At 41.9% G+C, this 24,005-nt stretch overlaps 1 protein-coding gene across 4 annotated transcripts in view; it reads right to left on the bottom strand.

Annotated features, from left to right (window-relative positions):
• The window catches only part of WIPF1 (WAS/WASL interacting protein family member 1), a 124,335-nt gene that overhangs the window by 24,167 nt on the left and 76,163 nt on the right, over nucleotides 1–24,005 (bottom strand). For 3 of the 4 annotated variants that reach the window (XM_004091972.3, XM_003253734.4, XM_030803133.1), the window contains exon 2: nucleotides 1,817–1,905. In XM_004091972.3, the coding sequence (XP_004092020.1) occupies nucleotides 1,817–1,867 (51 nt within the window). In that variant the 5' untranslated portion in view covers nucleotides 1,868–1,905. Of the gene's footprint in view, nucleotides 1–1,816; nucleotides 1,906–13,846; nucleotides 14,163–24,005 lie in introns of those variants that run through there. The other variant, XM_030803132.1, reaches the window with a different exon arrangement.

Consider the following 24,005-nt stretch of genomic DNA (forward strand, 5'->3'; position numbering starts at 1 on the left):
TATTTATTTAATATTTTTTATTAAGTCAGTTCACTATAACCCACACTTTTGGGGAAACATGGATAAATGAATCCTGCTATGTAAGCCAGATTGGAGGTTCTCAAACTTATCCATGTGAAGGACCACGTTTTTTTTTTTTTGAGACAGAATCTTACTCTATCACCCAGGTTGGAGTGCAGTAGTGCAATCACAGCTCACCACAGCCTTGACCTCCTGGGCTCAAACAATCCTCCCATCTCTGCCTCCAGAGTAGCTGGGACTATAAGCATGCACCGCCATGTCTGGCTGGCTAATTTTTAACGTTTTTTTTGTAGATATGGGGGTCTCGCCATGTTGCCCAGGCTGGTCTCGAACTCCTGGGCTCAAGTTATCCTTCCAAAGTGCACGCCTGGCCAAGGACCAGTCTTTTGAAAAATATTTTCATCAGGAACTGACGCTTTTGTAAAATAACAATGAATTATTAGAAAAATGAATTAGTTTTTTAAAAAAGACACACAACATCCAATCTTAGAAACAGAAAACTACTGTCAAATTGCTAGAAATGCTTCTAAATGCTTACTTTCAACTTCTGTCCTCATCACTTTGGGGACTCTTAAAAAGCAGTTGGAAGGCCACACTCTGAGTAACAATAAGCTAATTAATAGTTCTTCTCACTAGGTTTCAACCTCAGATGAGTTATATAAATGTGTCTCGTGGAAACCTGGGGCAAGAAACTTTCTCTCCAAGCCTCAGTTTCCCCATGTGAAAATGGTGAAAATGAAGGAACCATCAGTGTGAGGCTCCCTCCTCAGTGAAGGCTTCACAAGCCGGAGGGCTTTGTAACAGAGCATATCTTGGGGCCTTTCCATATGACCAAGTGGAGGGTTGCCAAATTCCTGGAAGAGGGCACGCTAACTTCCCCAAAGAGGTCTATCAAAGGAGCAGGATGAGCCGGGCACAGTGGCTCACGCCTGTAATCCCAGCACTTTGGGAGGCCGAGGTGGGTGGATCAACTGAGGTCAGGGGTTCAAGACAAGCCTGGCCAACATGGTGAAACCCCGTCCATACTAAAAATACAAAAATTAGCCGGGCACGGTGGTGCGTGCCTGTAGTCCCAGCTACTTGGGAGGCTGAGGCAGGAGAATCACTTGAACGGGAGGTGGAAGTTGCGGTGAGCCGAGATCGTGCCATTGCACTCCAGCCTGGGCGACAGAGCGAGACTCAAAAAAAAAAAAAGACCAGGATGAATCCACTGAAGAAATTCTTTCGGGAAATAAACATCTAAATGCCTAAATGCAAGTATAGATTTAAAGGAGGATGTGAATGTGTATGGCAGAGGTGGTGGAGGGAGATATTTGTCAAAAACAGATTGGGAAGAAGAGGGGAAAAGGCAGAAAAAAAGAAAAGGAGTGAGACCGGAAGACACTTTAATGGAATGCACTGCAGGCAGAGGGTTTCTAGACCGTCCAGCCCAGAAGTTAAAGGCCAGACATTAAGTTCATCTGAATGAAAACAGTGCACACTGGTCTCAGAACTGCTCCTGCAAACCCTATCTTGGGCCAGCACATGTCCCTGCGCAGATGCGGCAGAAAACACCTCATCAGCCACATTCCACCCTTGTACTATCCATCACATGAGACCTTAAACAAACAAAACCCTTCGTGTTGTTTGTATTTGCTGGGTCTCAGGATTTGGCTTACTCTGGGCACTGGGAAAGCCTGTTGTATCACATGTAAGCCAGAATGCAAACACATTTAATACAAACACATGCATGCCAGGTTTTGGCTTCATTTTGCTTGCTTTATGCATAGAAAGTGTTTGGGGAGGAGACACTCACCAGTGCAAACGTCGGGGGCGGCGGGGGTGCTGGAGGGGGAGGGACAGGCATCTTGGGCAGTTATGCGTTCAACAGTCTTGCTGATAAATCTGGAAAAACAAGAATGCGATCATGTATTAGATGTAATCTTAGTAATACTCTCCTAATCTGCCTTCACTTTCTCACCAAAGTGACAGCTCCACCTAGCTCAACTCTTAAAAGAGATGGGCTTACCTTTATACCTCACTGCTAAAATGTTACTGTTCTGGAAGGATCCTGGCAGAGGGGCTTCTGAGCCGAGGTGCTTGGAGAGAATGGAGGCCACATCCAGTGCCTTACTCGGCTCCACCCCCCGACCCACCACAGCAGGCCATGACCCACCCAGGTGGGCCCAGTTAAGCAGGAAGGTCTCACACAACTGCTAGGATGTATCCTGGCCAAGTTTCACTGAAAACAAATTCACTTCCAGTGGCTTCTCCTCCTTGCTAATTTCCATGACAATCCTTTCTTGCTCTCCCACCTCTCTGGCTTTCTCCTCCCATTCTTCCTGACATTCGCCAAGTCTGTGTGTGCACTGCAGGAATATGAAAATGAATCTACTTCTAGTCCCGCCCTCAAAGTTCCTAGTCCTCCAGGGAGAGGGCATGGAGAATATAAGGTGGAAAGCAAGGAGCAGCAGGTGAGGCGGGGTGGACGTGTGGGGGTCAACCTTATGTTTGGAGCACTCAAAGACCAGCCATCCCTATCTCTGTGCTCCTTAGCATTTCCTCAGAGGATCTAAGCGAAAACAGAGCGGGCATGAGAAGTCAGACCTAGGACTCCCAGGCTGTTTACCAGAAATGCATTTCATTTAGAAGAGCCTGTCTTACCTTTGTTTGGGTAAAAAATTATATATAAATAAAATAAAAAAGAAGAGCCTTTCTGCAGAGTGTCCTTGCTCTGAGAACAAAGGGAAGACCAGATTCTGTAGCTGGGTAGGAAAGTTTAGGTGGGTGAGGGGGCAGGGCGGAGAGGGCAGCCTGGCAAACACCAGGGCCAGAAGAGATGATGGCCAGAAAGTGCCTGGTGAGTTACACCAGCCAGGAGCCCTCTCCCCATTTCCTCCAATCCTTGCAGTCCTGTTCCTTCGCCTCACTAGAACCCCTGCTCCCTCTGCCCTGTCTAGGACAACGCCTCACCCACTATTCTCATCCCTAAGCAATGCCAGCTTCTCCCACCCCATGCTTGCTACACAAACTGTGGTCCTGGATGGGAAGCGTGGGCACCACCCAGAAGCTGTTAAAAATGTCAACTCCCAGTCCCTTTTGCCCCCAACTGAATTCGTTTCAGCATTTTAACAAGATCCCTGGGTGATTCATATGCACTAAAGTCCTATGTAGAGATCGAGCCTTAAACCAGTGGGCAGTCTGGGTCACTGGCCACCTGAATAACATTATTTCTACAGGACATGTGTCCCAAATTTTAAACTGCAGAATTATATTTCTTTTAAAAATTTTTTTAAATTTTTTTTTTTTTAGAGATGAGGTCTTGCTCTGTCACCCAGGCTGGAATGCAGTGGCATAATCATAGTTTACTGTTGCCTCAAATTCCTGGGCCTAAGCAATCCTCCTGCCTCAACCTCCTGAGTAGCTTAGCTAGGACTGCAGGCATATGCCACCACGCCTGGCTAATTTATTTTTATCTTTTATTTTTGTTGTGATGGGGTCTTGCTATGTTGCCCAGGCTAGTCTTGAACTCCTGGCCTCATGCCATCCTCTTGCCTTAGCCTCCCATAGTGCTGGGATTACAGATGTGAGCCACCGTCAGGCTTTTTAAACTCCCAATAGTCCCTTAATTGCAGAAAACAATTTCTTAGAATTTAAAATATTCATTTAGTTCAACCACTAGAGTTAATGTGGAAAACCGAAACCTAAACAAATATTTTCTATTGAAATAATGCTAGATGGCTTGCTTTCTGTGAACAGAAATGGACTGAAGAAGCTAAAAAAGACACTGCTGGACTTGTCACAGCCGCTGGGAAACAAGAATTAAGACAGTTCGGAAGAGTCCCATTCAAAGTGGGCGGTCTAGAAAATGAAAATTTTAAATTCCACAGCAGCAACAGCAGCTCTCATGTGTGGAGAATCCGCTGGATCCAGGGCTCTATCCTTGCGTGGTCTCTGACTCCTAAGACAGCGGAAGCCAGCATAGCTGTGCTCATTTGATAGACTCAGAGAAATTAAGTCACTCCCTAAAACACCCTGAAGCAATTCATTCAGTCATGTCCTTTTGGTTCCTGCTCTTCTGCTGGACAACACTGTCTCACTCACTCACTCACTGCCCTTTTAATGATCTAATAAACACTTTCAGGCAGGCGAATTAGTGCCACAGCTCACCTGTTAACTAGGCTGGACGCTGTTCTCAGTAAGAGACTGTCTCAGGCAAGGATTCTTTTAAAGTATGTTTCCTAAATTGCTCTTTCTGGCATGACATCAATTAGTCACCCATAGGGCCACATGGGCATTGTGAGCGGACTGGGTGCCTGTGTTAGGGGGTCCTCCACCAAGGGGCATCTCCAGCGGCACATTCAGAGGCCTTGGAGTCAGACGTCTCCTAGGACCAGCAAGAACGAAAGGGATCTGATTCAGGCCTGACTACTGTGAAAGATGCTGGAGCCAAATCAATGGTATGACCAGAGCTGGGTAAGGCTTACCAAGGAAGGGGGATAGCCTGGTCTGCCCGGTGGGCCCAAGAGATGGGCTCTGGGAACAGTGCATCCACGTGCTTGGTTGATGAAAAATCCCTCAAGATTATTTTGTCTGACTTCATGTTCACCAATTAACTTTCTGTCATTCTGTGATCCTAATATCTAGGAAGGAGTGGATATTCTGGTCAACTAACAGAAACCTCTTATGGGTATGGTTGTCATGAGTTCGGCTCTCGTAGCAGAGATCAAATTGAACTTCTGTCCTGCACAGCTTAGGGGGCAGACTGTGGAATGGGGACCCTTTCAGGGGCTGCCACCCTGAAAGGCCTCCTTAATTATTTTACAATTCTCTGTTACTGCTGTTTCAGTACTGTCTGTGCACTAACTGACTTGTATATTAACTTCTGGATGACAACTCCAGGGAGGGCGTGCTAACTTCATGGTCCAGAGGGCTAGTGTGGGAGAAATGGCAACAGTCATGGCTGGGGCCAGGTCCAAGGCCAGATTGCAGAAATTAGCGGGCAAAACCAAGGTTCAGGGAGCAAGATGCTATTAAAGAGTCTGAGGTATTGAAAGAAGTGCTGCCTTTCCTTCCTGGCCACTTCAGATGGACAGTGGGGAGAGGGTCTGCAGGTGACGGCTCTCACTTTTTAGAGGGTGGTGCAGAACTAAGTGCTCTTTCCTCTCTTCCTCTGCAGACTTCTGTTTGCATGGCTTGCTTTCCCCGGCCCAATCTCTCACTCCCCTCCAGATTAACTGTCCCTTTCCAATCTCAATGGTAACATAGATGAGGGAGGCTGTCATGTCCTCTCTCCTCCCTTCTAGCTGAACAACTGCTGGGCATGGTCTGGACTTCTCCAGGCTGGGGCCTCAAGGGAAGTGTGTGAGAAACCCCAGACTCCAATACTGCCACCGCACTCAGCCCCTGGATCAAAGAAGACCAAGCTCGTGTGCCCCAACACTGGGCCCACCGGCCACGCCAGGCCCACTTCTTGGCTGTCTTTCCACCAGCCTATGGACTCCATGGGGTCTTGCCAATACCTGGCACAAAGTAGGGTTCTTACTAAATATATATGCAGTGAAAGAACTGTGTATCACACAAACAAGCTGAGTGCTTGCCACTGGAAGGGCTCCCAGCATCACCCCAGTGCACTCTGAGATCCGGGCAAAAGAATCAGCCCTATTTCAGAGGGGCTTGCTAGTGTTGCGTACTGGAACTTACTTTCCTGGCAGCTTCCAACTTCCCCAGAGAAGTAGAGCCCCAAGGCCTTGGGAGAGGAGGGCTTCCCTCCTCTCATGGACTTGACAGCCCACATCAGAGCCAGAGCCAGTTCTTACTGAAGGCCTTGGCCCTAGAGCACGGATCCTAACAGACCAGGCATTCCTGCCTGGATCCTCACACCCAGAGTCTGTGGATAGAATTCAAGGGTTCATGAACTTGGATGAAAAAAAAGTACATATTATTTCTACTAAGCACTAACTGAAATGTAGCATTTCCTTTGATTATGAATGTAGGCCACAAACCATAATATCTGATATTCTTTCACCAATAGTTTTCACGTGATATTTTCACATCATATTACAACTACACATCAATAATTTTCAACATTCTGGCAACGTTTAGATCTGTTGCTAGATCTTGTTGTTTAAACCATTAATAAAGAAGTACATATTTTAATAAATTAGTTTCCTTTGTAATTCTCTGTATTTTATTTTATGCATTTAAACGTAGACACAAAAGGGTCCCTTTGGGACTGGGAGTGGTGACTTATGCCTATAATCCCAACACTTTGGGAGGTCAAGGTGGGAGGACTGCTTGAGCCCAGGAGTTTAAGACCAGCTTGGGCTACAAAGTGAGCCCTTTATCTCTAAAAATAAAATAAAATAAAAACAAATTAAAATTAAATTTAAAATAAAGGAGTCCTTTGGGCTTTACCAGTGGGTTTATAGAATGAAAAAGGGAGAACATGAGACCTTGGTCAGGCAAATTTGGTTCTGAATCCTTGCTCTGCCACCTGGCAGATTCAGATGGGAATTTGTTTTTCCCATCTGTTAAGTAGGAAGTTGCTGAGCAGATTAAATGAAATGGTGTGTGCAAGCCTTTCAGCATGGCCTGGGGGAGCAAAGCTGTCAGTGGACAGGGCTTAGATCTGTCCTTCCGAGGGTGAGGATGGGTCCTGCTGGTACAAGCTGCTAAGTGCCTGGCAGAGGAGGGGTGGACCTGGAGGCTAGTCTGAGGGGCCACAGCTTTGCTCAGTGGCTGTGGGTGGATCTGCCTGGGTGGGAATGAGGCCGACTGATGACTGGGCCTCCCAGCATTTGGTTTTTCCCTTGGAGATGGGAGCATGGCAGGAAAGGCAGCTGACTCGGGTGCAGGGGAGACCCGAGAAGGGAAAGGACTCAGCAGCAGTTTCCCAGTGTGGTCAGTCATCTCCTGCATCAGAATCTGCTGTGCCTGTGTCCGGCTTCCCAGACTAGTTGGGCTCTCGGCAGTGTCGGATCACATGACTACCCATTTGCTGGGCCTTGCCCTCCTACCCCACCCCAACCCAGGCAATGAACTTTTAAGAAGACACACTTTTCAGAATTAATTTCTTTTTAAGAATAATTTCAATGTTAAGTAACTTTCATGATAGAAAAGCCAGACTTTCTAAAATCTTTACTTTGTGTGTTGACTTCTACGTACACAAAGAAAACCCAAGGGACAGAGAAGGCTTTTGTTTTCACATACAGTATTATGGTCTGAACTATGCCCCCTACAAACTGATATGCTGAATTCCTAACCCTCAGGACCTCAGAAGGCAACTGTATTTGGAGATAGGGTCTTTAAAGAGGTGATTAAGCTAAAATGAGGCCATTGGGTGAGATCTTAATCCAATTTGACTGGTGTCCTCATACAAAGAGGAAGAGACATCAGGCATGTGCTCACACAGAGGAAAGTCAAGTGAAGACGCAGTGAAAAGGTGTCTGTCTGCAAACCAAGGAAAGAGGCTTCAGAACACACCAAACCTGCCTACATCTTGATCTTGGACTTCCAGCTTCCAGAGCTGGGAGAAAACAAATTTCTGTTATTTGATCTACCCAGGCTGTGGTATTTTATTATGGCAGTCCTAGCAAATTAATACACATGGCTTTAACAACATATGTTTGTCTATTATCCATTGTGGAAACAATAAGATAATGGCCTTTGAATAAACTATCCATCAATTGATTTCTCACCAAGATATTTCTGGATTATCATACATTAAAAAATTTAAAAATCAGCCAGAACCTTAGAGTATGTAAGTGACTGCCAAAGGTTTATTTAATAAGTGAATGAATCATTCAAAAATAATCAAATTTTAGGTGAAAATAGCTGAAGTAAGGGGAGAGATCTATCAATAAACCTTTCGTAAGGAATTGGCTTTATGGGTTGAGAGAACAGAGTGAAATAATTTGCATAAATGACTTTAAAAATTTACTGTTTCTTCTTTGTTGCCTACACACACACACACACACACACACACACACACCACCCCAACATTTAGAAATTCTGGACTTCCTAGTTCGTTCTGTGAATGAAATGGCTGGCATCGTTGGTCTTACTAGAATGCTATTAGGTCAACATCATGGTTTAACACTTACATTTAGACAACATTCACTGATCCCAGATCAACTAAGGCATCTCGCAGCCTGGACCCACTTGTTAAACATGCAATGTTGGCTACAACGAGCACTGTGAGAGAAAGAGAACCGCTCAGCCCACTCCCCACCAGTACAGGGGACACATTCTCCTCAATGGCATGGCCAACTAGAGGTCAACCATAGCTCACAGTTCAGTCCAGACATGCCCCAGGAAACTCAGGGTTTCTTCTTCAATGTGCTCATCTAAGAAAGCAGACTCATACCTGAATGTAAAATGATTGCCTTCCTTGGGATCAAGAAAATGGGGTAGTTATTTAAATAAACTGTTTATTAGTTTCATAGCCAACTTAAAATTCATTCTAGATTGCACTGCCTAGGGCCCACACTACAGAATGACATGAGGTGGGGAGCGATTCCTAATAGTCCTCCAGTGAACACAGTTGACAATCCTCCGAAGGCCAGTCTCTAATCTCACGTGGGCAGGGGTTCCATTAGAGAAGATAAGAAGTAGCTTTATCCAATTACGTTTATCCTTAATTTGGACTATTCAAAAATATAAAGCATTCTGCTCTATAAATGTTGCTAAAAGTAACCCTTAAATACTATCACACCTAAAATGAATGGTGGAAAATTAAACTTTTTTTCCCCCAAAAGATTGAATTAATAGAGGAATATTTTATTTGCTGGGGGTGGGGGAGGGTATCAGAAATAATATAACTGGATAGATTCAAAAATCCAACTGCTGTCTTGCCCTCATTTTCTATTTTTATTTACATTTATTTATTGATTTTTGTTTTTTTGAGACAGAGTCTGGCTCTGCTGCCCAGGCTGTAGTGCAGTGGTACGATCTTGGCTCACTGCAACCTCCACCTCCTGGGCTCAAACAATTCTCCTGCCTCAGCCTCCCAAGTAGCTGGGATTACAGGCGCGCACCACCACACTTGGCTAATTTTTGTATTCTTGGTAGAGATGGGGTTTCACCATGTTGGCCAGGCTGGTCTTGAACTCCTGACCTCAAGTGATCCACCCGCATCAGCCTCCCAAGGTGCTATGATAACAGGCATGAGCCACCATGCCTGGACTCATTTATATTTTACTTTATATATAATGCTCTTAACTCATTTTTATCTATGTATTTCTTGAGTGCTTTTGGCATCTTCAGGTTAGTTTTTTGTTTGTTGTTGTTTTCTTCGAGATTTCTTTTTCTCCTTTTGTATTGTAGAGAATACAAAAATATACAAAGATGAAAAAAAAAGCACTGAAGTTGTATTTAACCACTAAAGGAAGCATTGAATAATAATTAATTTTTATGTGAAAAAGGGTTAGGGGTAATAACCAGAGGTAACTCTTTGTTATTTTGATACATGGCCTTCCAGCTTATAAGTATATGTACATCTCTCTCTCTCTCTCCCTCTCTCTCTCTCTGTGTCACACATACACGTATACACACAATTATATACAAAAATAGAACAAAATTTATAATACATGTAACACAAAAGTGTTTTCCTGAGAAAAGGTTTTTAAATTCATATTGAGTTATTACAACCATAAAAAATAACTGCAAGGGCATTCATTACAAAGACAGTGAATCCACTCCAAGTCCCCCTGAAAAAATAAAATCATCGAGCAAACTCAAATTGCTGCTAAGACGGTGAATTTTAAAAAGCATCTCGTTTTGGGATTCCTACTCAATTATTCTTGATTCTATTCTTTAGATACTCCTCCATGATGCAAACTTAGCTGGATGTATTTAAGATCTGAAAACTATTAGAAGTAATTAAGATGAATTTGTCTTTGTTCTTCAACTTCCTGTAAAAAATGCTCAACAGGAAAATTGATGCTCGCAGTAAACCACAGTCATCCTGTTTCTTTAACACAATCTTTTCACAGCTGCAGTTGCCTGGAGTTTCTATTTTATGACGCGAGTCACTGCAACAGCTCTACCGTCCCTTCCCCCCAGCATGTGGTCTGGCCATTTTAGAAACTTTCAATACCTTTGCAGAAAGGTTCGTTTCTATTATTGCTACTCTTCCTCTCTCCAAGCTGAAGGTCCTTGCTCAGAGCAATAAGGCCATGGATACAAGAGGGGAAACAGAAAAGGCAGCTGGACTCCAGAGGAAGCAAAAGGCAGAGAAGAGGAAAACAGCTTTATTAGCAAATCAGCAGCCTCAGCCAGTTGGTTCTTATGCATTGTTAGTCTCCATTTGAGCTGAATGTGGAACACACGCTTGCCATATACAGAATCCCTCATTTCTCAAAATGTACTGCTCTTTTCTCAGTCAATCATCATTGAAAACAATACTTCAGCGACGTCTGATTAGGTTGTCTTCTTAATGGTAAATGTCAATTTAAGTCTGCTGAACCTAGAAATGCTTCTTTTATAGTTCTTTTAAATAAGGAGGTGATTTATTTTGGCGGGGAGTAGGAAAGGTGTTTTTCAAAGAAGACATTTTGAAGCATCTCTAACATCATTAAGACTGGCTGGGAGCTTGGACACAATTTTACTGCAAGAGTACTGCTAGGGAAATAAAGGTTGCTATGAAGTAAAATTATGTTTTAATCCACTATTGTGCACATTTAATTTTAAAATTAATACAAACTCATAGACATCAAAGACCCTTTTAATGGTGAGAAAATTAAGGTGAGCTGAATGACCCGCCTACCTGTCATTATTTAACTGAAGGAAAGGGAAAGGAAACATTTTTTACTTTATCCATATAATTAAAGAGTAGCAGGTTTTCTTCCATACTTCCCATCTCCTTAAGGGGTTCAAATCTCCAAGCTAAAATCTGCCTAAATCGCTATCACCACATTTAGTTCTACCAGAGATTAAGATGTGCCACTGTTTCTCTCTCTCTCTCTCTCTCTCTCTCTCTCTCACACACACACACACACACACACACGGCATATATGTCAGCACACTTGATATACTGTATTCATTTTATCATTGAAAGTACAGCTTTATGATATAAGCAGAAGTGTCACCAAGTTTACCTCTGAAGGAGTGAAAAGACTTAAAAAGGAAAATATCTTACTTGAGATTATTAGTTTTAAAGATATTTACTGTTGCTGTGACATTTAAAGCAAAACATTTGTAATCTCAGATGCCCAAGGCCGGAAAAGCACCTTAAGAAATCATACTGGCTGGGTGTCGTAGCTCATGACTATAATCCCAGCACTTTGGGAGGCCAGGGTGGGAAGATTGCTTGAGCCCAAGAGTTTGAGACCATTCTGGGCAAACATAGTGGGACCCTCATCTCTACAAAAAATATATATATATATAAAATTAACTGGGCATGGTGGCACACATCTGTAGTTCCAGCTACTTGGGAGGCTGAGGTGGGAGGACTGCTTGAGTCCAGGAGTTTGAGGGTGCAGTGAGCTGTGATCATGCCATTGCACTCCAGTGTGGATGACAGAGCAAAACCCTGTCTCAAAAAAAAAAAAAAAAAAAAAGAAAAGAAAAATAAAAAGATAAATCATACAATTTATAATGTTGCTTCCAAGCTGCACTTGTGAAAAAAAACTCCTACAATTCAGATAACTTCCTCCACATTTAGTTGTTAGGTGGCCTTGGGTAAATTACTTAGCTTATATTAAGTCCGGTTTTCAAAATAACAGCACTTACTTAGTACAGTTATTCAAGAGTTAAATGAGGGAGTGCTTAATAAGTATTAGCCATTTTCAAAAAATAAAATAAGCAAAGGTGAAGAACCTAACACAAAATAAGTGGTCAGTAAATATTACAGTCTTTCCCCCTATTTAACCACGAGAAAGAGAAACCATGAGCTGATTTAAATCAGCCTACCTGTGTACACCCATGCAAACTTCCCTATTACAAGTGAATGGTGAAGGGAGACGTATATAAAGTGCATTTCAAATTTCTCAGAAAAGCATACTGATTAAGGCATTCCTTATTCTAGTATTTTTTTACACTTTTAATTTTCAGGACAGACAGAGGTATTTATGGCAGTCCAGGAGAAATGCTTTTTTCAACAACAAGCATGTTTAACAATTTGGACAAAATGAGTCAAACCTTAAAGCAGAAATATATCACAATTTAAACAGCCAGAAACTTCCAAAGTAAATGATATGTGTTCATAAAATGTTAAGAAGGCTTCAAAAGGTCATAAAACTTGAAGGGTCCAGGAATTCAGTATCACTTCATCTTATATTTTAGGTAGGTTGGGGAACTTCCAGCCTACAGGCCAGATTTAGAATTTGATCAGATCTGAAGTTGCTGCTTGATCCCAGGAACTAATTTTCACCACAGGGAGTTCTCTGAATATTTCAGTCCACCCAGAGTATGTGTAACCCTTAAAAGGTTAGATATTAGAGTAGTTGAAGCACTATGAGCAAATAGTCCATGAATAAACTTTTCAAAGAGCAATAGAAAACCTGACTTAGTGAAAAATGACTTTTAGGTAAGTCATTTAATGACTTTAGACCTATAAAAGGAAGAGTTTTGACAGGACGATATTCCAGTTCAGAAGAACAAAGCTTGATAAAGTTAACACATAGCACTGTAGTCCAAGTGAATTGTAAGAGTATGATTTCCACACAGATCAACCTCAAAACCTTTCCCCAGTTTCTCATCTTCCTTTCTCACTGTCCTGTCCTATTCTTTCCCCAGTCTTTCATCTTTCTCTCTACCAAGCTGTCTTACTTTGCTTAGTTAGAATCTTTCAGTAGCCTTTTCATTTACCACCTCTCCATTCTCTACTACATATACTAGTTATGCCATTAAATTATTTAAAATAACTTGTATGCCTGTAATCCCAGCACTTTGGGAGGCCGAGGCGGGCAGATCACTTGAGGTCAGGAGTTTGAGACCAGCCTGACCAACATGGTGAAACCCTGTCTTTACTAAAAATACAAAAACAAAAAAAACAAAAAACTTGTACTTAGTGACTAAAGTTATATGTGTCTTCTGAGTTTTTTAAAGCTTTATTTTATATTTCTTCACAGAGAGAAAGGAACATAAGTCAAATTGTTTCTTCCTACATATTCCAGAAAAAAGTTTTTTAATGTAAAAAGTTTCCTTAGTTCTGCTCTGTAAGTCTCTGAGTAGATGGCTTGAAATTTTTAAAATCACAATATTTTATGCCAAAACATTAATCATATTAAACATAAAGTTATAATTAATGCTATAAAATTTGATTTGCGATAGTAATTGTGCACACACTGTTATAACAGGAATAGACTTATTCTAAAAGACAAATTGTATTATAAAAGACTCTGCTTAGAAGTGGTTTAGTTTGAGTTTCGAACTTAAATAGCACATCGGCAGCAACAGTGCAACAGCTTAGTTCCATGGTATTTTCGTTTGAAGCTTCCAATGGCTCCTTGTACTTTAAAGCACTTATTGTTGCTGGCCACATCAAAGATTCAAAGGCAGTTGTGTGGACAAGTGTATCATACACCAAAAGGATATATTTACTGACATAAGCCCCCAATTTAAATGGGAAAATAAATTCCTGTGGATCCAAACTTGTCCAGTGGTCAAAAAAAATTCTATTGAAAATCTTGCTTACATTTTGGCGCAAAGCATAAGTTATGAATCACTCACAATCACCATAGTGGTGAAACTAGCATTTTGGGCAATAGGAATAGCTCACATGGTGTTCTACAGAAAAATTAAACAACTTTATCTCGACATACTATGGTCCATTAAAAGCCATTTAGTTCTTCCCTATAGCTGATAAAGGAAATAAACTTAGTTTGAATATAATTTTTCTTACCGTTAAAGGGTACTGCAGGGAGCCATGGTCAGGGACACAGGCAGACAGAGGGCCAGTGGGACAGGAGCCAAGAGAGAAAACTGTCCCTGAAAAAGGTATCATCTTCTAACGCCAGTGTGGGGTCGTTTTTGGACAGCCATTTTGGACATGCTCTGGCCTCTTGTTAAACGTGACATACTGAGTCAGAGGCAGACGTCCTTCTGTGGTTATTCGCTTCCTGTCTGATTAATTTGTTGTTTGTTCCTACCTCCTTTGCTGCAGAAAAAGAAACTAGATTGGTTTTGCTTAAGAAGCAAGCAAGAAAAAAAACCTAAATTAAAAAAAATTAAATGTTTCTCCTCCCCACAAGGTGTAATACACAGCTATTTGGTACAGTGACAAGAGGAGATGAGCACCTCCACTCAGTGAAGAGTCCAACTTTATTCTAGATATTCCCACAAAAATAACTGTTCATGGAACTTGAGATTCCTTTAGGAAAATTATATGTGAAAGTATCACTGTAAATACTGACTATTCCATTGAGAAATAGGGAAAAGAGTCACTCAAGAAAGAAAAGCTCTTACCTACCTTACCTTATCTCTTAATTAGGCTAAGGGCTTCTTCTCATTTACAGGGCATTCAAGTGTGTGGGGAGAAAGTTACAAATGCAGGTAAAGAGAGCAGGTCAGGTGTATGAAGGCAAATGAGGTTCTTTTTTTGGTTTTGTTTTATTTATTTCTTTTTTTTTTAGAGACAGAGTCTTGCTGTCACTTACGCTGGAGTGCAGTTGCATAATCATAGCTCCCTGTGGCCCTGACCTCCTGGGTTCGAGCAATCCTCCAGCCTCAGCCTCCTGAGTAGCTGAGACTACACACATATGCCACTGCACCTGGCTAATTTATTTTATTTTTATATTTGGTAGAGATGGGATCTTGCTTTGTTGCCCAGCCTGGTCTTGCACTCCTAGCTTCAAAGTGATCCTTCCATCTTAGCTTCCCAAATTGCTGGGATTACAGGCTTGAGCTACCATACTTGGCAGCAAATGAGTTTTGAAACGTGATTTTGGTGCCCAAGTCAGGGTAAATAATATACAGCTTAAGTCAGCTGCAGATCCATAGCTTTCTATGCCAAAATGTTTGTCTCCCACACTTAATGGGGTAACAGTAACTCTCCTAGAAGATGCTTGACAAAAGCATAGAGATAAAGAGGGCAGAAGGAAGAAAGTCAGATTTCTCATTATTAAAGAACTCAAGAGGTGGATGGCGATGGAATACATGTAGAAAACATTTTATCAAAACCTTGAGTTATGTATAGAATGATCTGAAAATGCTCGTTAAGTTTTTCTTAACCCATCTTAAAGGTTCAGACTTACATTTGCAACACATAGCATGTAACTCTGAGAAAACAGTAACAGTTGAGGAATTTAAAAAAGAGGCATATTTCAGAAACTAGCTTCATTGTAAAATCTGAATGTTGGGTCCTGATTCTGCTAGGATCAGATGCCAGAGGCATGAAAAGAACGTATGTTGTCTAACACTGCCTTACCTGTAAGGTGATAGAACTGGGCTAGATGAGTAATTTTCAACTCAGGTAGCTGTTGGGGGTGGCGAGCAGTGAGTGGGAATGGTGGGGGCAGGGGCCTGTAGCATTCAGTGGGCGGGGCCAGGAATGGGAAATTTCCTATGGTGCTTACGACAGTCCCACTCAAAATATCAGAAGTGCTCCTACTGGGGAGTACTGGGACAGATGATGTCTAAGGATCTTTTAAACTCAAAATTCCCTGAGATAGGAGTCTAACTGCATGAGCAGATTCATGATACCAGGCCATGGGCACAGTTCCTGGAGTGGAGTATCCAAGAATAAGTGACTGAGAGTCCTCTGCTTTCCCTGGAGCCCCTTGAAGGCAGGGACTGCCTCTTGTCTAACTCTGGCCTGGTGTCCACCCGTGACTTCATACACGAATAAATACCTGCAGGCATGGGGCTGGACAGAGGTGGAGGCCTGCAGCTATCAGCCACTTCCCCCGATACAAACCCTCAGGAAAACAGAAAAGTTGATCAACTATTAAGTAAACGCCTGGGTGAATCTTTGGGGAAGTCTAATTATAGTCGGGTCTAAAAAGAGAACATGGGCGATATGACAATTTCTCTACGTATTTTCAGAATTATTTTGAAGTTCTCTAAGTAATAGACACCCCAAACACACACACACACACACACACACTCTCTCTCTCTCTCTCTCTGTCAGTACACATACCATTCATGGCTATTTCCATCCCTTAAGGGAGTGGTCCCTAACATTTTTGGCACCAGGGACCGGTTTTGGGGAAGACAATTTTTCCACGGAGTCGGGGCAGGGGGTGGGGATGGTTTCGGGATGAAACTGCTCCACCTCAGATCATTAGGCATTAGATTCTCGTAAGGAGCTCGCATGCGCAGTTCACTTTAGGGTTCTTGCTCCTCTGAGAATCTAATGCGCAGCTGATCTGATAGGAGGCAGAGCTCAGGAGGGAACGCTCGCTCACCAGCTGCTCACTTCCTGCTGTGTGGCCTGGTTCCTAAGGGGCCATAGACTGGTTGGAGACCCCTACCTTAGGAAAAGCTCACTTAGAAGGGAGTATGTCACCTAGAAGGCTGCAGTCCCCAAGACATGCAAGGGAGTAGTTGTGTAGTTTGAGTCTATTCCTACAGTCAACTTTGGACACATTTATCAGGTGTCTACTATGCATGTTAGGACATAAATTAGATAATGTTCCTCCCCTGCTTAAAACCCTCCAATGACTTCTCATTTCACTTAAAAAGTCCAAACTCTTAGGTCCACAGGGACCCACAAAATCTGGCCCCTCCTTAACTCTCTGTCTTCATCTCAAGTAATACTCTGCCTTGCTAATTTACCTTCCATATCTTTCTGTTCCTTAAATGCACCAAGCTCATTTGCATCTTCGGGCCTTTTACTTGCAAGCCTGGTACTCTTGCCTGGTACACTCATCTTTTTGTTCCTTTTTATTCTTCAAATGTCAGCAAAAATGCTCTCCCTCATGACCCATTTCTGCTCTGTTTTCTTTTATGCATAGCACACGTCACCGCTTGACACTGTCTTATTTATCTGTTTATTTACTTGTATGTTTCTCTCCACTAGAATTCAAGCTCTATGAGAGCAGGGACCTTGTCCATCTTGTTTCTGCTTTGTTTCTGCTGTTGCTTCAGCATTTAATGCAGGTGTTTGAAAATAGTGTTTGCTGAATGAAAAAGAAAATCAATGTTTCTTACAAATTCTACTATAGCATAATGTTCCTTTTTTTTTTTTTTTTTTTTTTGAGACAGAGTCTTACTCTGTCACCCAGGCTGGAGTGCAGTGGCACGACCTTGGTTCATTGCAATCTTCACTTCCCAGGATCAAGCGATTCTCCTGTCTTGGCCTCCCTAGCTGGGACTACAGGCGTGTACCACCATGCCTGGCTAATTTTTTTTGTATTTCTAGTAGAGACGGGGTTTCACCGTGTTGGCCAGGCTGGTCTCCAACTCCTGGCCTCAAGTGATCCGTCCACCTCAGCCTCCCAAAGTGCTGGGATTATAGGTGTGAACCACCACTATGCCCAGCATAATGTTCCTTTAAAAGCTTAAGACTGTTCCCCCTGAAATGGTAAATAACAAATGCCAAGACTAGACTTAAGCCTTCTTGGGAGAAGCTGTTAAAGGGAAATTTTCCAGAGAAAAGGTCAGCAGGTAAAACCCTTGGCCTATCAGTGGGCTTGGCAGTGCAGGCAGAGTCTTAAGCAGTGCAGGTGGCTTACACCATTGGGCAATGTGAAGAGAAAAATGGATTAAGAAAATTGAAAACAAATAGAACAATCAGAAAGGAAGGGAAGGAAATAAAAAGATAAAGAAAATAAGGCAAGAAAAGCTGGAGATGGGGAGAGATCATGTGGTGGGTAGGGGAGAGCTACAACCACACTGCTGACCTCAGAGGCTTTGGAAGCCACCTCTGCAGTGGATGACCCACAGGTGCTGGATGTAACAGTGCTGTCTGGCCTTCCTGGGTGAAGCGGAGTTCCAAGCTCAGTGTCAGCTTTTCCAGCAGCCACGTTCTTTAAAAAGAAAAGAACTTTAAGGCTGCAGGAGACTTGCAGAGATCAAAATCTACATCACCACTTACAGAGGAAGAAACAGGGGTCCAGAGAAGTTAGGCATCCTGCCCATGTCACACAGCTGGCAGCAGCAGAGCAGTGGCCAAAGCCTGGGCTCCACTCCACTGTCCAGCGCCATTAATGTCTTCAGCCTCATTTCAGGTTCGGGTGATACCACCTACCTCCTTTCTGTAAGTATAAGAAGAGGCAGAAGAAAGAGGGTGGAGAGAAAGGCTGTGATGCGGATGGGAGAGGCTGTTATACTATAACCAAAGGCCTGAGATAAGTGGATTGAAAGCCTGGATGAATAAAGACAATCACAATTCTGGACTTAAAGAGAATTTTAAATGCATATCTCTTTCCCATTTAATATACATCAGTCTGAGCTTAATGACAGAGTAAAACAATAACCAATAGGCTTGCAGACCAATCACATAAAGAATCCTCCATATTAATCTATAGAAATAAAAAACCAAGAGCAGGCAGAAGATTATAAAACAATAATGTAGGTCTAGCCAGTGTAGAAAAAGTGCTGAAGAATCACAGTCTCCTGCCGTGGCCCCCAGTCAACATGGACTGAATCAGTGCAACAGTGGCATGTGTAAAATATGGCAACGTAAGTTTTTAATAATTCTGGTTTTTCAAGTTGTGTTTCCATGACTACCTGTTATGGTGCAGTATTTCCCCAGTAGTAGAAAGGTGTTTTATAATACTGCATCCCTCAGTTCTAAAACTTACATTATTCCTTCTTATACTGCAGAATGACCCCTTATAGATTTTTAGGGTGAAAAAGAAACACTACCAGATTAAAGACATGCATTGGTTGTAAGAATCTATTTTCAAAATGTTAAAATATGGGAATTATTTGATTTAAAAGAGCAGAAACAAAGGAATAATCCTCTCCACCACATAATTATCAGTACAGCTACATACAGGGTTGATCATTTAAAAATAATCTCAGAAACATAGATAAATTAAAAACAAACCTTGTAGTATTCTGTACCCTGTTAATATAAATTGATATAATCTTACTTGGGGAAAAGTCTGCAGTGTATTCCGTTGTGTTTTGGCAGCTCAGCAACCATTTCCCCTACTTATAATCATGTCCATTTGTTTGTGTGGAGAATCATCCCGCGCTCACTCTCAAACCATGTGCATCCAGAGGCATTCACTCCCATTCCAGACAGAGGAAAAGCATGTGATTCAGGGCTGGCTAATCAGAGCCTTGCATTCGTTTGGCCCTAGAGACTTCTGGTGATGGCTTGTGATCATCAGAATCGAGGAAACTTGTAGCCTGAGGCGAGCTCTATCCCTGAGGGATGAGGCTGGAACCAGATCTGTTGAGGATGTAGGGGATGGGCCTGCTGCACTCATCCTTTGACCACATGGGGTCTAAAACCAAGACCAACAAAATGGGAATTGGAAGACGGAGAAAAACCAAGTGCTGGTGTTGTTGGTTGAGCCCTGAATCTATCTATAACTGAAGATTTCTAGACCTTTAATTTATATTAGCAAATAAATTCTCTCTTTTATTTAAGCTGGTATGGTCACGTTTTCTATCATTAGCAATACAAAGACTCTTAAGTGATAAAGGAATTGGTACTAGAAGTGAGTGTTGAATGTGACTAAGCCTAAAATGTGCAACTGGCTGATTTAAGGTTGGGGAAGGCTAGCGCAGGCTGGCCTGGACTGGAGAGTTGGCAGTCCTTGTTAAGTGACAACAAAATAGCTAGTTATGCTGCCACCTATTGACTCCTCGGTCTGAGACAGGAGCCTACTCATGGTACACCATTAATGGATTCACTAGAAAAACATTTAGAATGGTGCAGTGTGTTGGCTATTTCTTGTGTCTTTTAGTAAGATCCACAGGAAAGAGATAAATGTAGGCTCAAAACTGACTAGAGGCACAGAGGGGAAAAATACGGCTTTGTTAAGAGAGGCCTTTTTTTGGCTGTGATCTGCAACCAAGATGGGTGAGAGTCAAATAATTTGGAGACTTGCGGGTTGGAAAACCCAAATTCTCTATGGCATGCTAACATTAGATAGAGTGGGGAGGGACCCAATCATAATCCTGAGAGACACAATTCCAAACACCAGAATCTTGAATATGGAAATCCCAAAAGATCAAAATCCTGAAAATATAATTCTGGAAGAAATAATAGAGAATTATTTGAAAGATATTTATTTACATTTTAAAGGAGGATTTATTTAAGAAACATATAAAAACATGACAGAACACTTCATAGGCCATTTTACATAAAAAAATAGACAATAATAACAAATATTTTTGCAAGCATAAACACTCAAGTATTCTAACGACAGTAGCACAGGTATAGAAGTTATAAGCAGACATCTGTATTCATAAAGAAATAGGGCAAGAAGGGAAGTGTACAAATGCATATCACTACAGTTGGTATTGTGTGTGCCCAGCTTTATAAATTTGGTCATCTGAAATACTGTGACAAAGAATCTTTTGATGAGATCAATAAAAAACTGTGACATGCAGTTACCACATAGGCAGTTGCCCAAAGAGCTGAGATCTCAAGAAATTTTCTTTCACAAATGCAGATTTGTATGAAAGGCCATCTCTTCATTTATTGAGGATGTTTCAACATTTTTATGTATATGCGCAATGCTTACACACAAAGTCAATGCTGTGCTGATGCATTTTTATGGAGTTAAATTTGCAAAAAATGCATTTAATGAATTAGAATTTTCCAAAAGTCTCTATACAATGTATATGTCCAGTATTGGAAATGATGAAAAGGTGAAATAGATGGCATAGTGAATTATAAAAAATCATGCTGAAAATTTAAAATAGTGGAAAAAAAACTAAAATAAGAAAAAGAACTAAAAAGAAAATTCGCAATATGAAAAGGATATTATGGGGATAGATGATGGGCAATTGCACGGAGATAGTCCAAAGAGCTGGCCTAACATGATGCAGCTATTCTGTGATTGTGATTTTGGGGATTTTAGATGTTTGGGATTTTAGACTTTAGAGATTTATACTTTAGGGATTTTCATCTTTGGGAATTTCAGCATTCGGGATTATGGTGTTCTGGACTGTGTCTTTTGGGATTATGATCCAGATCTGGAGTAACTCTACTCTGATTCCAGGAATGGAAAATGACCAGCCCTGGCTAATTAGAGCCTTGGGTTCCCTGGCTGCAGTGACTGGTTCAGAGATGCCCATGTGACTACTTTTGAACCAAGGAGATGTAGTGAGACTTATTCTAAGGCGTGTGGGACTGAATTGGTAGTATATTATCCACATTAGAGGTGTGGGGCTGGAATGGCAGTATTATACCCACATTATAGACATGGAGACTGAGCATGAAGCCAATGCAGTAAGAGCGAGGGGAGCCTGAGACTCAAGAGGTACAGCAATCAAAAGCAATGTGTGGGCCGGCGCGGGGGCTCACGCCTGTAATCCCAGCACTTTGGGAGGCAGAGGCAGGCGGATCACGACGTCAGGAGTTCGAGACCAATCTGACCAACATGGTGAAACCCTGTCTCTACTAAAAATACAAAAATTAGCTGGGCATGGTGGGTGGTGAGCACCTGTAATCCCAGCTACTCAGAAGGCTAAGGCAGGAGAATTGCTTGAACCTGGAAGGCGGAGGTTGCAGTGAGCCGAGATTATGCCACTGCATTCCAGCCTGGGCGACAGAGCAAGACTTTGTGTCAAAAAAAAAAAAAAAAAAAAGCAACGTGTAGATGTTACTTGGATCCTGAGTCAAATAAACTAAAAAAAAAAAAAAAAAAAAAAAAAAAAAAAAAAAAAAAAGAGGCAATTGGAAATTTGGATATTGTTCAGATATTTAATGATATTAAGATATTGATAATTGATAATTGTTAGGTGTGATAATGTTACTGCGGTTATGTTGTATTTTACAAAGAATCCCTAACTTTTAGAGATATATACTGAAATATTTGTGGATGAAATATGATGCCTGGGCTTGTTTCCAAAGTAATATGGAAAAGGAGGGAAAGTGGGTAGGGGTACAAATGAAACAAAATTGATCATGAAATAGCCATTCTTGAAGCTGGGTGAGGAGTACACAGCAGTTTGTTACACAGTTCTGTCTACTTTTCATATATATTTAAAATGTTCCCATAACAAAAAGCATTAAAAAAAAAAAGACGTGGCTCATTCCCTTCCTCATCCACTAGAGGTTGTTAAAGAGGTTTGCTTAATCTAGTGTAAAAATGCTCAGACTTGTATAGGTAACTTACAGAGTTACAGAAGTTACCTTTTACTTCTCAAAATAATTTCTTTTGCTTTTGGAGAAACTGGATAGAATGAGGGCTCCCCTACAATGGTCAAAGAACAAGTGGTTCTTCCCAGAAAAGGAGTAAACTCTCAAAATCTGAACACCCATTATTAGAGGCAACAAAAAAGTAAAAATAAAACTCCAACCAACAAAAGAGCAGACCCTTTTTTCTAGAACAGCACTGTTCAGTAGAAATACAATTTGAGCCATGTGTGCAATTCTATATTTTCTACGAGCTATGTTAGAAATAGTAAAAAGAAATAGGTGAGATTGTAATATTTTCTTTTAACACACTACTTCCAAAATAGTATCAAAAAAAATGAAAATCCCCCCAAATAGTATCATTATAACATGTACTAAACATTTGAAAAGAATTATGAATTAAGTATTTTATACTCTTTTTTTCGAACGAAGTCTTCAGAAACTGGTGTTTACTTTACTACTGGCAGCACTTCAAGTGCTCCAGAGCCACTATCACACTGGGCAACACAACTCTAGACAGTGAAGGCCTGACGCGCCGGCCCCATCTTACTCATCTTTTATGCTGGCAGGATGCCTGAATGACACTTAACAGATGTTCAATCAATGTCAATCCCGGAAAAGTCTTGGTCCACCTAGAGCCAACTCTGGGCTTTATAAATTCTTAGGAAGACTTTATTCTGCTTGAAGCCATCTCCTAAAACAGGGAATTGACTAGGTATTGTTGGATTTGTGGCCAGTAGAAGAGCTAAATTGGCTTCTCTTTCCTGGGGTCTTAGTGCTAACACTTCTGGTACCACATGTGAAGAGATACTGCAGTATAGAAGTTTTAAATTAAGGGCTCAGAAAAAATTCATTGCCTTAGTCTGTTTTGTGCTGCTGTAACAGAATACTGGCGACTGAGTAATTTATGAAAAGGCCAGATACGGTTCTGGATGCTGGGAAGTCCAAGGTCGAGGGGCCACATCTGGTGAGGGCCTTCTTGCCGTGTCATTACCATGGCTGAAGGCAAGAGAGCATGCACAATGAGAGGCAGGGAAGGAAGGAAACAGAACTCATCCTTTTATCAGGAACCCACTCTTGCAATAACTAACCTATTCCCATAATAAGGACATTAATTCATTTATAAGGGCAGAGTACTCAGGACCTAATCATCTCTTAAAGGTCCCATCTCTCTTTTGGGAGGCTGAGGCAGGCGGATCACGAGGGCGGGAGATCGAGACCATCCTGGCTAACACGGTGAAACCCCGTCTCTACTAAAAATACAAAAAATTAGCTGGGTGTGGTGGCGGGTGCCCGTAGTCCCAGCTACTCGGGAGGCTGAGGCAGGAGAATGGTGTGAACCCAGGAGGCAGAGATTGCAGTGAGCCGAGATCGCTCCACTGCACTCCAACCTGGGCAACAGAGCAAGACTATGTCTCAAAAAAAAAAAAAAAAAAAAAGTCCCACCTCTCAACATGGTTGCATTCAGGACTAAGTTTCTGACAAATGAACTTCAAGGGACACATACAAACTACAGCATTCATGGACTCAAACACTTCAGTGGCTTTCCATTTTATACCAAGTAAAACCTAAAGTCCTTGCCATGACTAGCAAGGTCCTCAAGGTTTTGACACTACCCCACTTCCCCTCTCCTTCCTTGACCTCTTTCCCTACCTTCTCCCCCCATCTCTTTGCCTTACGGATTTTGTGCTTGCTGTTCCCTCTTCTGAGGACACTGTTCTCTTGGCTGCTCCCCTCACTCCACTCATGTTCTGCAGTATTTGTGCCTGATCTGCTCTTCCCACCAGAAAGGCAG

Source organism: Nomascus leucogenys, chromosome 22a, assembly GCF_006542625.1.
Source record: "Nomascus leucogenys isolate Asia chromosome 22a, Asia_NLE_v1, whole genome shotgun sequence".
In the NCBI taxonomy this organism is placed as follows: Eukaryota; Metazoa; Chordata; class Mammalia; order Primates; family Hylobatidae; genus Nomascus; species Nomascus leucogenys.